The sequence below is a fragment of the Phyllostomus discolor genome, chromosome 6, assembly GCF_004126475.2.
Source record: "Phyllostomus discolor isolate MPI-MPIP mPhyDis1 chromosome 6, mPhyDis1.pri.v3, whole genome shotgun sequence".
NCBI classification, from domain to species: domain Eukaryota; kingdom Metazoa; phylum Chordata; class Mammalia; order Chiroptera; family Phyllostomidae; genus Phyllostomus; species Phyllostomus discolor.
The window spans coordinates 14,991,705-15,006,025 of record NC_040908.2 but is presented as its reverse complement, the minus strand read 5'-3'; the positions used below and the strand labels follow the sequence as shown (position 1 = coordinate 15,006,025).

General features: G+C 48.4%; 1 protein-coding gene across 1 annotated transcript in view; it reads left to right on the top strand.

Annotated features, from left to right (window-relative positions):
* RBKS (ribokinase) overlaps nt 1–14,321 on the top strand; it is a 78,081-nt gene extending 63,760 nt beyond the window's left edge. Inside the window, exon 8 of the mRNA XM_028516220.2 lies at nt 14,043–14,321. Coding sequence (XP_028372021.1) covers nt 14,043–14,216 — 174 coding nt within the window. The 3' untranslated portion in view covers nt 14,217–14,321. The remainder of the gene's footprint in view (nt 1–14,042) is intronic.

Below are 14,321 nucleotides of genomic sequence, written 5' to 3'. Positions count from 1 at the left end.
TGAGCATCTCACCAGGAACCACTGTGCAAGGTGCTCCTACAAACCTGACTCAGGAGAAGAGTTCTTCAGCGCACGTCCGGGGCTGCACCCCCCTTTAAAGAAGCCGTGGTGGGAAGCTTCACATTTAGTCCAAACGGCCGTTGTCCGGAACCTTCTGAGGGGCTCTTTATCGGAATTTCCTTTAGAACTGGCTTTCTCGTCACCCACTGTCTTTGCCAATCGTGGAATTCCCTAGCTCAATCCCCCACCTTAATCACTAGACTAGGTTTGAAAGGATTCGCTCTTTCCAGAAATGAATTCTTGAGGATTGTGGTTCTCAAAGTGTGGCCCTGGACCAGCAGTATCAGCACCACCTGGGAACTCATTAGAAACAAATCCGGGCCCCACCCCAGGTTTAAGGGATCAGAAAGTTTGGGGGTGGAGCCCAGCAGTCTGCGGTTTAACAAGCCCTCTAGGCAATTCTGAAGCACTCTCTAGTTTGAGAACGTCTTAGAAGATGAAATATCGCCCTTACTGCGGACAGCCAAAGGTGCGCCCCAGACTTGAAAGGTATACCCAAAAAGAAGTTTCAAAATCTTCGTGAGCAGAGTTGGCCTCTATGGAGGGCTGCTTTAATGGAGGCTGGTCTTCACGAGGGGTCCCAGCCCTGCCACCTAGCCATGGCCTTGAGAGAGGTTCTCACACTTGATTTCTCACCCTACCTACCTCTCAGGATTATAATGAGATTCAAAGTGAAACCCATCTGCAAACCGCTCTGTAAACCAGAAAGCACCAAGAACAAGTGAAAGTCACGTCATTCTGGAGACAGGATTCTGGTAGTCGGAGCATTATGTCAGGGCAGGGTTATAATTTCCCTGGCCAGATCCACCTTTCTGTCTATACAGTGACTGACTCATCATCGCCTTGGTCGATGTGCCTCGGATTCTGCCGCTTCAGCCTGCCGGTTTATCTGGTATTACCACAGGAAAACCACTGCTTGGCTAGCAGCTACAAGGGGCTGGAAACATATACCCATTTTCTGGCATGCCGTTTCCTCCAAAAGCTTCGTGACGGTCGTTACGGACAGACGTGTGTGGGCACTGGAGCTCTCGTGCCCAGAACTTGCCACACAGTAGGAGTGAGTCTGTACTACACCACCCCTTCCGGCCCCGTGCGAGGGAGTCACGACCTTCAACAAGGAAGCCAGGTGCCCACTGCCACATATTAATCATTGCAGAGAGGACCACAAAGAAAACATTTGGTGATGGAAGGAGACGGGACTTCGGGTGGTAAGCACACAAGGCAATATACACATGACGTATCATAGAATGGTACACTTGAAACCTATATAATTTTATTAGTCGATGTCACCCCAGTAAATTTAATTTAAAATTTTTTAAAGAAAAGAAAATCCCTCAAGCAAACCAAATCCGTGGAACTCGAGATTTACGAGCCAGACCAGTTAATGTGTCTGTGCTTGAGAAGAATGTGGGTGGGTTTTACCTTAGAGGTTAGCCTTTACAAACAACTCCACCACAGGAATTCTTACACGGCGAGCTCCTGGTGCATTTAAAATTTAACCTAAAGACTTTATAGAGTATTCAGTGAACATACCTGGGCAGGAAGGGGGCTAACTCTGTTGCCTCAGTGCTCACTGGGAGTGCAGTTTTAGTGACAAAGCAGCCCCCGCCCGGCCAGCATCAGCTTCACGTCTCACGAGAAGCACCAGCTAACAATCAAGAGATTAGGTATGAATCTCATGGGTTAATTATGATTAAGTTATTGGTCGGTTGTGGAATAATAAGCTGTTGGTTAATTATGGAATTAGACTATGCAGTGATTTTGCTCAAAAGTGTGTGCCCATTTGACAAATCATACTGCAGAGACAGAAAGGGGATTAGCAGCTCCCAAGCTGGGGGCAGAGGGAAGGAAGGAGGAAGGGGTGTTAATAGGTACAAGGCTTCTTGGGGAGGGCGTGTGAGATTTCTAAAGTTAGACTGTGAGCCCATTGCTCAACCCTGTGAATGCACTAGAGAACACTGAACTGCATACGTTAAACAGGCAGATTTTATGGCGTGTGAATTATATCTCAATAAAGCTGGTTTTTACTCAAATAGCTGATAAGTTGTAGAGCCATGGAAAACATTATGCCTATTTAAAAGACAGAAATAAAAGCACATCAAAACGTCACTGCGTGCAGTTCCACGCTTGATTAATATGAATTAGCGACCATTTGAAATATAAGACAGAAAATATTTGCTTTCTTTTAATCACAAGAGTATTTTAAAAGCAGGCAAACGCAGCATAATTGAAATTTAAATGTAATAAATTAAGGTGGCTTAATTTATAGAAATTTAAATGTAATAAATTAAGATGGCTTAGTAATAGAAGCCAAAGTCCTTGACATTTAAGATGCAATATGATTTGTCATGTTCCCTACAGACTTGTTTAGAATAAAAGTCAACAGCACTTACACAATAATGATAAGAAAAGTAGATTCTCACTGTCCATTCTGATGTTCCTAAAATGGTCTGTTTGGGGAAGGTTGGAAGGTTGAGTTTGGGAAGGATGTGATCTCATCCTTATGATCTAAATATGAGCTGATAAGAGAAGATAGAAATAATCAGACGTGAGTCGTGACAGCGACCTCCCGTCTTGTGTAAGCAGCGTTGTATCTCCTGGTGTGCGTATCCGTCTTGTCTGCCTAGGGGAGACAGACCCTTTGCACTTTCCTGCCTTGGGAAGGAGACAGGCTCGGCCCCAGAGTGCTGATCTCCCTGTGAAAGTCCTCACTCCAGGGCGTGGGTTTGCCCTTGGTTTACTGGTGGCCATGGAGACTGGAGATTGAGGTAAACAGGAGAGGAACTGGCCAGGGGATGTAGGAATTTCTGGCTCAGTGGAAAGACAGCAAGTGCCCAGGGTGCCTTGCGACAGAGAGGTTGCCGGTTAGGGCTCCGTAACTCACAGCAGCCCCCGGTACTGGCGGTGCCATGGGGCGTGAGGCCCTGCCTCACTGTTTCTCAGCCTGTTTTCATTAGTCACCACCCAACTTGAGGAGCCTTTTAAGATTTTTTTTTCATAATTACTCTCTTCTCCCATGAAACTTGAATACCACAGATACTCTGTCTGTCTGTCTGTCTGTCTGTCTATCATCTATTTACCTCTGTTTATGTACTGTGGCTCTTTGGAGAGCCACAAACTGTCGTATCAAAGGTTTTTCTCGCCACCACCCCCTATCTCCCTGCAGGAATGAATTTTGCCCCGTGGGGACACACGGCCCCCGCTGAGGATGCGTGCCCTGGGCGGAATGAAGGGTCTAGGCAGGGCCTTTCCCTCTGCTGACACTTGAATGGGTGGTGAGGTCAGTCACACAGCGAGGGTGGATCAGGTGGCCCGATGTCCATCACTTACCAGGACAAGAGCCAACTTCAGCTTCCAGCACAACTAGAGAATGTCCTCCAAAACCGCATTGTCCCCACACCATCTGTTCAGCCTGGCTGCCGCCCTCCAGACGCCGCCACCACCTTGTCTCCCTGGGCAGCAGCCCGACGGGTGGAGGCACACGGCCCACGCGGCCGGCGGGTCTCCCTCGCCCAGGCTGTCCCCCGGCCCTTTCCCGCCCAGGCCTCTCCCCGAAGCCTCGCTCGACCTTCCCCCTCTGTTCCTTTACCTCAGACGCAGCATGAGTTTACCAGGCTTCCCCAGTCTTGCACCGACTGGAGGAACTTCTATACTGTTCACGTGACATTTCTTTAATGCCCTACTCAAAACCTCTGTAAAGGTCTCATGAAGTACCTCCCCCGCCCCGCACAGGAGTGGGTTTCAGAGACCCTAGCACACACAGACGGTCACTGCTGCGACTCTGCAGCCGGGCCTCCCTTGCAATCAGAAGCTACTGGACGCTGCCTTGCCTCTTCTGCCTCCTCCTGGCTGCCAGAGCATTCCTGGATGCCCTCATCCTTCCACTCTGAGCTGGGAACGCAAGGCCAGTCACAGCATAAACCCCTTGCCCTGACACCCACAGGATCACGCCCTAGAATCTTGACCTTCTTTGTTTCTTGGAACCCTCACCTGGTCCCTTCTGACCTAGGTCATGGGCTTTCATTTTCAAAAACATGGTTAGCAAGCGAAAGGGCCTCCAGGTGACACCGTGGGTCTCTCCCACCTTTGTTGACGGCAGCTCTGCTGCAGGCACTGGGCTAGGCCTCCGCACCTACGTGCATTTTCTAATTCAGTGTTTACAGTAGCCCTGCCTCACAGGTCACGGAGAGGTTGAATAACTTGTCAGGGGGGTGAAATCAGGGCTTGAACTCAGGTCCGTCTCATTCCAAACCATTTACTGCAGTGTCCCAGTTGAGAAAACACGTTCCCAGTGGAGAAAAACACTTCTCCCAGCTGTGCACAGAGGGGCTTCGCTGTGGGTGTGCAGACAACGAATTCCCGTTCTCAGGAGACGACCCAGCTAACAGAAAGGGGAGGAGGCAGGATTTAAAGCCAGGTCTGTTTGTTTTCCCTCTGTGCTGCCTCCCCAAGGGTCGTGACACCATGTCTCCTGCCTGCCCCTGACTGGCCCCTGGAGGACAAAGAATGACTTTTACTTTCCCAGGCCCAGCTGCATGGTCGCATGGTCGTGCCTCCCCCTCCTGCAGACAGGAACAAGGCAGAAGGCCCCTTCGCAGAACCTGGGAGCAGGCACAGAGCAGGACCTGCAACCGAGCAGGCGTGAGGGCGGGCCGCCTGGGCCCTGCCTGCACGGGGTGCACGGCAGTGGGCACCCTGGCGGCCTGACGGCGCTCTCTCTGCCTTTCCGAACCCCTTGCAATAGCCTTTTTTTATGGAGAAAACGTTAGCTTGGGATTTAGCCATGTTTCACCCCGTTTGCCTTTTCCCTGGACTCTGAAACCACAGGCCTGGCTGAGGAATTCAGGTCCACAGTGCAGGCTTTGGATAGCTTTGCGTAGGGAGAGGTTTTGAAAAGAAAGGAAAGTGGTCTATACTTGTCGGATGGAATGCGTTAAGACATCGAGGAGGAATGCAAGGGCTTTAACCGTTAGGGTCCCTCAGCAGTTTGGTGATGAGTCATCCAGTGTGGGTACAGATTCCTAACAAATGAAGCCTGGTGATGACATCATTCTTGCAAGATTATCTGAGATCTGTAGCCGCTTGGCAGCATCTTACCTTGGGGATTTCATCACATGGGTTTTTTTCCCCCAACCACACTTTACTCATCCATTTCTCTATCATCTGGAATTTGGCAAACTAGGACTTTCACAGGTCTGTCTCATTGTTATCCCTCCCACAGGGCATTCTGGACAGCGTGTGCTCCCTGTCGGGGGCTGAGGAGGAGGGCAGGGGCATCTAGGAGGGTTCCCAACCCAGCTCATGGGGTCAGGGGAAACACAGCCCTTTCAGTAGAGTGCCAGTCAGCAAACACGTGTTGACTTAGTTAATACCTGAGACGAATCTCGGAAGTTAGTCTAGGGAAGAGTCAAAGCTGATATATCTCCATGAATGGAGACCCAAAATTCAATACATGAGTTGGAAGAGATGAAACTGGGAAAGTGGGCTAGGGAGCCTCCTGTGCCGTGCTAAGGAGCTAAAACTTTATCCTAAGAAAGATGAGAAATGTTCAGAGAGCTTTAGGCCTGGAGGGGAGCCGGCCATGTGTACAGTAGTGTCAAGAGTGGACTGGAAGGGGCCAGACTGGAGGCCGGGAGACCGGTCAGAAGGTTAACGTGGACCTCCAGAGGTGATGTGAGCATGAAGGAGCGCAGTGGGAGTAGGGATGGAGATGAGAGGACAGACTGGAGAAATGTTTACATTTAAATGTGGCAGCTGGTGGTTAATTAGGTATATGGAAGAGAGATATTCAGAAGATGCCCAGATTTTCAGTGTGTGGGTGCCACAAACTGAAAAGGTAAGCAGCAGCCCGTGTCAGGTAGTTACAAGTTCAATGCAGGCACGTTGAGTTAGAGTGCATGAGGCTGGTGACTCTGAAGACACACAAGAGCCTGGGCTATGTCTATGATGAGTATTCCTAACAGTTTAAACTAGAACCGCATAGTGGTTGAGACACCTGAGAAATTATGGGGAATGAGAAGGGCAGTGGACCAAGGACAGAACCCAGGGGAACACCAACCTCAGTGGTGCAGGAGGAGGAAGAGGGACCTGTGACAGAGACAAAGAAGGAAGGTCAGAGGGACACAGGGACCCAGGGGAGTCCTTACTGCTCTGTGCCTCTGTCCCTCCTAAACCTTCCACCTAGAAGCCCCCCCGGCTCTCCCATTCCTTAAAAGCAAGCTCTTTTATATCCCCAACTCCCCACACAGCCCTTGAAGGCGAAAGCTGCCCCTGATCCCAAAGCTTCTGGGCATCCCTCTGCTACCCTCCCGTAGAGTTGCCTATATCTTTGCGGTGCATGCAATTCAGTTGTGAAGCCTGGCTTCCTTTTCGGATCATCCTGTTTACGTAAGACTCTGGCCTCTGCGTCACCACTTTCTTCCCATTCCAGTGCTACATCCAACACCATGAAGATGAACTCACCACATCTGGTAGTTCCTAGCCGCCCTGACCCCCAGTGACTCTTCACTTCCACCCCAGCCTTGCCCTCCCATGACGACTCCCAGGAAATGGTCAGGACCTGGCCCTGCTTCAGGTCGGTGGGGGTGAACCTCACATCCTGCTCTGGTCGCCACCAGCTCTCTCTCCTCTTTTCCGACACTCGTTCTCACTGTCCTTAGCCCCTTCCTTTGTCTCCTGACCCGCTGAACCCCTCCTGACCTCCCTTCCTCACCCACGGTGGACTCTGGCTGTTCATCCAAAGTATTCTTTCTCAAAACCTGCACTGCCTTCGCACCCCCACTGTCCCCCCACACCTGCCCAGGGCAGCTCGAGTTCCCACTGTCTTCTCTACTCCTGCCCCAGCACGCAGAGGAAAACAGGGCCCCACACAGAGGGACACCATTAGACTCAGGGTCTTCACTGCAGAGAACATAAGCCCTTCCCACGGGGACACAGGAAAACCTGAGCCGCAGCCAAAAGCCCAGTCTCTCTCTCTCCCAAAATAGCGTCTCCACCTGCTCTGGTGCTGGGTTTCCACAGATGTCCTTGGTACAGCTTTTGACTGCCACTCTGCCACTTACCACCTTTGTTTTCACCTTGGACAAGTTATTCAACCTCTGAATCCTAGGAATCCCCAGAGTTGCTGCCAGTCTCTGTGGCACTTTGTGCAAATTAAAAGAAGGTGCCCCTCCGGACCGGCACACAGCTTGGTGAGCTGAGCGTGGCCTGCAGGCCCACGGTCACCCCTCACCTGGGTGCCCTTGCGTAGAACCACCGGGCATAACCGTGCACCACAGCCCCACGTACGCCTGCCTCCACGGTCATTGTGCACTAGGGGTGGGAACATGCACAGCACCCACCAGAGAGCCTGACTCTGAGCAGACTCAGACAGAAGGGCTGATGGGGACCCCCGGGACTTGGATTAGCACGTAGGTGTGCTCCGTTAGGGTGGCGCCATCAGCCGTTTTACTGGCGGCGTCCCCAGCGTTTACTGCCAGCCCCACGAGGTCTATCAGTGTGCTCCTGTCTCTCAGCAGAGAGCGGAGCCCTAAGAGCTGGGATGTGAGCAGACAGATTCGGTGAGGGGGCAGACCCCTGGTCATGGTCAAGGCCTCCAGGCAGGCAAGGCGCAGTGGGAGGGAACGGGGAGCAGAGCAGAGAGGATGGTCTGAGAGGGAGGAGAAGGGAAATGAGCGACCAGCCTTCCCAGGACAACACAGCCTCAGGTCCCAGCGGTGAGGTGGGTACTGTCCTTAGGGGCACCCCCTCTCAGGCTCTCCCCTCAGGGTCCTCTTACCAGCCTCTCGTGAGTATCATCCCTGCCCCGCCAGCCCTGCAGAGCGCCTCAACCCCTCCACCCACCCAGCTACCCCGCCAGAGGGCTCGAGTACCGCACAGGGCGTGTTCTGCTGTCTCTTCACTCCATCGATACGCCCACTACCTCTCCCGGCGCCACAGACCAGAGCTTCTCAGGACCCAGGGGCAAGGAGGCCCTCGGGAGAGCAGGGATCTCAGAATGCCACATCCATTCTGTGAGCGCAGCTCTTCCTTAAGAGGAAGTCATTGTGAGAAGACAATGAAGAGCAGTCACAAGGGTGTTTCTATTGAAGGAAGATGAATTATGCCATCACCCCCTTTGGCACAGAAATCATTTTCAGTAAAAGGTTAAAACCATCACGTCGTATCAATGAGAACTATTCCATTATTCTGAGAATGATTGATTGGAAAGTACTTTACCTGCAGGAAAATCACAGTGATACAGTACTGCTTCCACTTTTAAAGCACTTTCCATTAAAAAAAAATTATACCTATGTATAAAAATAGTTATAGTGAAGATGTGAATCAACAACCGAGTAATTTTTTGGCACTTGAAAGCCCCGCGGTATAAACAGATTCAACACAATGAGAATGACAAGTAAGTCTGGCTGTGGCAACCTAACCTCCATTGTCACGGACAAAGAAAGCCACATGTGGTTCAGAGAGGGTCACCTGGCCACCTTGGAAGAGAGCAGGGGAAGAGAACACGGTGCAGCTAGGACCAGTAGGTCAGCTCAACTCAAAGCACTGAGTGACACAGGGGGAGAGACGGAGAGGACAGCGGTGTGGTCTCAGCCCTCCAAGAGTTCCCAAGGTGCCCCGACTGTACGCAGGCCTGGCCTGCACTCAGAACAGTAGTGTCCTAAGTGTCCTCAGGAAAGTGCAAAGGAAAGTGAGATATTCAAAGGGAAGAAGATTCTTTTCAGCTTCAGGTCCTGCCTTCTCTCCTCCCTGCCTGCCTGCCTCCCACCTTTGCCACGGGGTGCCGTGTGAACAGAGCCTGGGATCAGCTGGGTGTGGGTGCAAACGGCAGCTCTGCCCCTGATGACCTGTGACCTTCAAGTTTCATGGGGGAGGACACTATAAAGACGAAGTGAAGTCATTCTTGCGTGTGTATTCAAGTACCCAGCTCTGCAGCCTCCTGATGCAGAGCCAACAGTACAAGTTCACTCCGCCCTTACCTTTCTCCTCTGTGAAGGTGCCACACGTAGTACTTTTCCACCCCTCTCGTGCTTAAATCTCAAAGAGCTTTTCCACTGTGTGAAGTAATGTGACTTTTAAGGTAGCATGTACTGGTCTTCACGTCCTTGGGCTGATGGCGCACCAGCCAGGAGCCTCCTTACTTCTCTGTGGTTGTGGACTCAGGGGACCAACTGCTGCCCTCCTGGTGACAGGACTATGGGACTCACCCCCAGCCCCACCTGTGCAGGTGAGAAGGCGGAGACTTGGGCAACGGAGAGTCAGTTGAGCATGTAGCCCTGCTGAGGACTAGCTGGGGGTCATCAAGACATGAGCTACTCAGGATTTCCAGCCCCTCAGAAGCATTTCACATGTGGGATTGCCTCAGTCAAGGCCCTTGGTAGACCAAAGCAACCAGTTGTGTTGCTGGCATGGGGCACTGGGTGCCGTCACAACAATGCTGCCACCAATGTCCCAGACCTCAGGCTCTCTGCAGTCACTGCCAGAGCTACCAATGCTGCTCCCGGTCTCCTTAACTTTCAGGTGGGTGTCACTGCCGAGTCTGTAACCGGAAATTGCCCTGATGATGTGGGCCTCCCCGAACACCGGGGAGAGCTTCCGTCAGTGCGCTGCCCTCCCACCCACGGCAGATGTCCGCTTAGTTAACTAAGGAAGGACGGGAAATCACCCAGAGGCTGCAGCTGGCCAATCCGAAAATTCACAGAGTGACTGATGTTGATCTTGAAAACTTTTGTTAAATTTCTTTTACCAAACACTTCCTTTAATAAAATTTTTAATTTTTTAAAAGTAAAAGTTATAGTAAAGTTGCAGTATTCCGATATTCTCTTCACATAGTTTCGCCAATCATTAGCATTTTGCCACATTTGTTTAACTGCTGTCTCTCAAAATACACAAATACACTTTTTTATGATGAGCCATTTGAGAGTAAGTCGCAGGTATCTTGACGCTGTGCTTTCTAATACTTCAGGATCGATCTCCTGAGAACAAGGACACAGACCACAACATACTTAAATTCAGGGACCTGGACACTGAACTAATCGTACGTGCACAGCTCAGTGATGTTCTTTACGATCGTTTTGGTCCAGGAGCCAGTCCAAGACTATGTGTTGCATTTCATTCTTATGCTGCTCCTTTAACACAAAGCAGGTCCTCGCCCATTTTGTGTTCTTTGATATTGAGATTTCTTGAAAAGCACAAGCTCATTGTTTTTGCAGACTTTTTCTCAGTTTAAGTCAGTCTGATGCCTTCTCATGACCCAAGCTCGTTATGCATATTGGGCGGGAATACTATCCAAGTAACCTTACGTCCTTGTCCAGGCCCCACGGGGGGAGCACGCAGTGTCAGCTTCTCTCGTTATTGACATGCTGATCACCTGGTCAAGGTGGTGCCCCCCAGGTTTCGCCACTGTAGAGCTACTCTTTTTCACTTCATTATTAATAGGGAACCTGTGGGGAAATACATCTGACCTTGCAAATATTCTGCCTTCAGCAAACCTACATCCAGTAGTCCCAATGCATCCACTGACGATCTTGCCTGAATTAGTTGTTACTATGATAGTCGCCATGTGCCGATTTTCAAACTTCTGTATTCACTAGTTGACAGTCTCCTTTAAGGATGAGTTTTCCCTTCTCCATTATTTATTTTTTTCATTGATTTATTTAATATCAGTATAGACCCATGGATTCTTAATAACTTTTAATGGGGTCTTAACAACTTACCTACTTTTGGAATCCGTCTCTTAGATAAATCACTGCTCCATTTTGTGGATGGGTCAACCTAATTGCACCTCTCTCATGAAGTACACTTAAGCATTTAATCATGCCCCTGGATCTACACAGACAGACACAAAATAGAAAACATCTTCTCATGGGGACTGTTGGGGCGAACACGAAGGTGGCTGAAGTGTTATGAGTAGCTGTGGCAAAATGGGGTGCCCTGGGAAAACAGAAAAGAACGGGGCCCATTAAAGAAAGGAAGGCAAGGGTCTTGCGGATGGACGAGTGAGAGATGGTCAGGAAGACTGGCAATCGCTGGCTTGGAGACCGCATGCAAACACCGGGGGAGGGGACTTGGCAGAACAAGGTGGGGTGGGGAAGGGCAGGGAGAGAACCAACGATGGAACGGAATGGACGTGCCCAGCAGGTGGGGCAGGGGTGCAGAAGAGCACGGGAGGCCACGGGAGTAAGGCGGCAACATGTGTCCATTGTTAACTGCTTTTGAGTGGGAAGACTGAGGAGCAGGGAACGATAGACTCACAAAATACCTGAGGGAGATGTTAACAGTTTCATTTTGTTTATAGGAAAACTAAGTCACAAGGAATTTACATCAACTTTCCCCAATGTCACAAAGCTACTAAGTGACAAAGCCAAGATTTAAATACGAATCTGATTTGAGAGCCCACACTGCCACAAGGAAGGGAAACATTTTTAGCAGAAGCAAGGTAGAAGTAGGGCTCTCCATATAAGGACAGGTAGGCTACAGTATGCCAATCACAGCACTTAAATAAGCCAGGCCCACACGATGCCTATTATCAGCCACGCACTAGGCCCAGGGCACTTAAGAAATACTGCCACCGTTTCAAAATTCCTGCTCCTGCATGACTCAGTGCCCCCACCCCCACCTTTCTTAAAAACCCAGCTTTACTGGTATGTATTTTTCAGATACCATTTCACGTGTATGAGTCAATGAGTTTTGGTAAATGTATACAATCATTTGACCACCGCCACGATCATAAAACAGAACTTCCTATCACCCCAGAAGTGTACCTGTGCGGCCCCTTTGCAACTGACAGTCTCCAGCCCCTGGGCTGCTTTCTGTCACAACACTCTTGCCTCTTCTAGGATTTCATAAATGCAATGATACAATATGATATATAGTCTTTTGTGTCTGGCTTTTTCACTTAGTGTAATGCTTTTTAAAGTTCATCTGCATTGTTGTATTAGCATTTCAGTCCTTTATATTGCCAAGTAGTATTCCCTCGTGTGGACGTACCACAGCCTGTTTACCCACTCATCAGTTCAAGGACGTGTGGATTGTCTCAGATTTGGGGTGATTATAAATAATGCTGCTATAAACATTCCCATCAGGTGGATATATATTTTCATTTCTCTTGGATAAATACCTAAGAGTATGATAAATGTGTGTTAAGTGTTTTTAGGAAACTGCCAAACTATTTTCCAAAGTGTCTGTATCATTTTATATTCCAACAAAGTCTGGGTTCCAGTTGTTCCACTTCTATTCCAAATCAGTATTTTCCGTCCTTCCTGTTTGAATCTTCCTAATGACTAGGTAGTATTGTTTCATTACTTTGAATTTGCATTTCCCTAGTGTCTAATACTGTTGAGCATCTTTTTATATACTTATTTGCCAGCTGTATACTTTCTTGTTGAAGTATCTGTTTACACGTTTTTTTTTTGCGTGTCAAGTTTTACAAATTTTTACACATTTTTATTGGATTACATTAGTCAGTTATAAGAATCCTTTATCAGATATGTTTTGCAAATATTTCCTCTCAGTCTGTAGCTTGTCCTTTGATAGTCTTTTAAAGGATAAAAGTTTTTAATTTTGATAAAGTCCAATTTATTCATTTTTTTAGTGTTTCATGCTTTTGTTGTCCTAAGAAATCTACAAAGTTAAAAAGATTTTCCCCTATATTTTCTTCTACAAGTTTTGTTATTTTAAGTCTTACATTTAAGTCTATGGTCCATTTAGACTTAATTTTGGTGTATGGTGTGAGGTAAAGTTTCATGTTTTTGCATATAAATATCCAATGGTCCCAGCACCATTTGTTGAAAGGCTACCCTCTCCTCCAGCAAATTACCTTGTTAAAAAGTAAGTTGACCATGTGTCTGTGGATCTATTTCTAGATTGTCTTTTCTGTTCAAGTGACCTACAAACATCTGAACAGGTCTCACCACTTTCTGCATTAATTTTTAATACAAAAATGGCTAATTCTAGGGCTAGCACAGAGAACATACAAGACAAGATGAGCCTGGAACATCTTCTAATGTCAGATAATAAGAAAGCACTAAAAAAAAAGAAAATGATGGGGGTATGTCAAGGAACACAGAGCTAACTGAAAGAACTCTCAGTGGCCAAAGCTGTAACAATTCGAGCAACAAAATAAATAATGTTGTATAGGATTATAACCCAAAGAATAAATATCCATGAGTTCATACTGATATAAATACAGTTGAATAAATAAGTGAGGGGGGAAGACAGAAATCTCCAATAGAGAATTCCCAATAATTTATGCAGATTCTCCACCCTCAGGCAGGTAGAGCATAACTCCCTACCCCTTGGGGGTGGACCACACGTAGTGACTTGCCTCCAAGGAGGGCAGTGTGAGAAGAGGGGTGAAAGTGACTTTACAGTGGAGAAACATGGCAAGACTACCTTAGCCAAGTGACTGAGAACAACATCAGTGATAAGTCATGACGACAGGACACACCCTTTGCTATGACGTGATGAGAATGACATTGCACCTCTGTGGTCTTCCTCCCCAAAACCATAACCACTGTCTAACTCTGAGAGATGCAGACAAATCCCAGTGAAGGTGCATTCTCCAAAATACCTGACCAGTTTTCAAAATTATCAAGGTCATAAAAAAAAAAAAACAAAAGGAACACCTAAGAAACTATCACAGCCTACAGGAATCTAAGGAGACATGACAAGTAAGTGTAGTATGCAATGCCGGATGAGGTCTTAGACCAGAAGGACATCATCGGCGAAACTAGTGAAACCCAAACGCAGTGTGGAGTCCAGCTCACAATACTTCGCTAGTATTTCCTTGGTCGTGTCGCTTTACCACGGTAACATGTTGACGGAACTGGGTGTGGGGCATACGGAGACTCGTCATAGCCTCGTAACTTTTCTGTGAATCTAAAACTGTTCTAAAACAAAACGGTACCTAAATATTTTAAACACACAAGTTTGGGGGAAAGATGACTACACGCTTACCTCCACAACTGTACTTTTAATTACAGGGTGCTGGTGACAGTTTTGTGGGAGCTCTGGCCTTCTACCTGGCGTACTACCCCAGTCTGTCCATGGAGGAAATGCTCCGGAGGTCCAACTTCATCGCGGCGGTCAGCGTGCAGGCTGCAGGAACCCAGTCGTCTTACCCACACAGAAAAGACCTGCCACTGCACTTGTTTTGATCGCTGGGAACTCTGAAACAAATATACCCAGAAATAAAACGTACTTGGGAATGGACACTCTTAACTAGCAGCTTACTATAAAAGGTCCTCTTCCTTCTTTGCAAA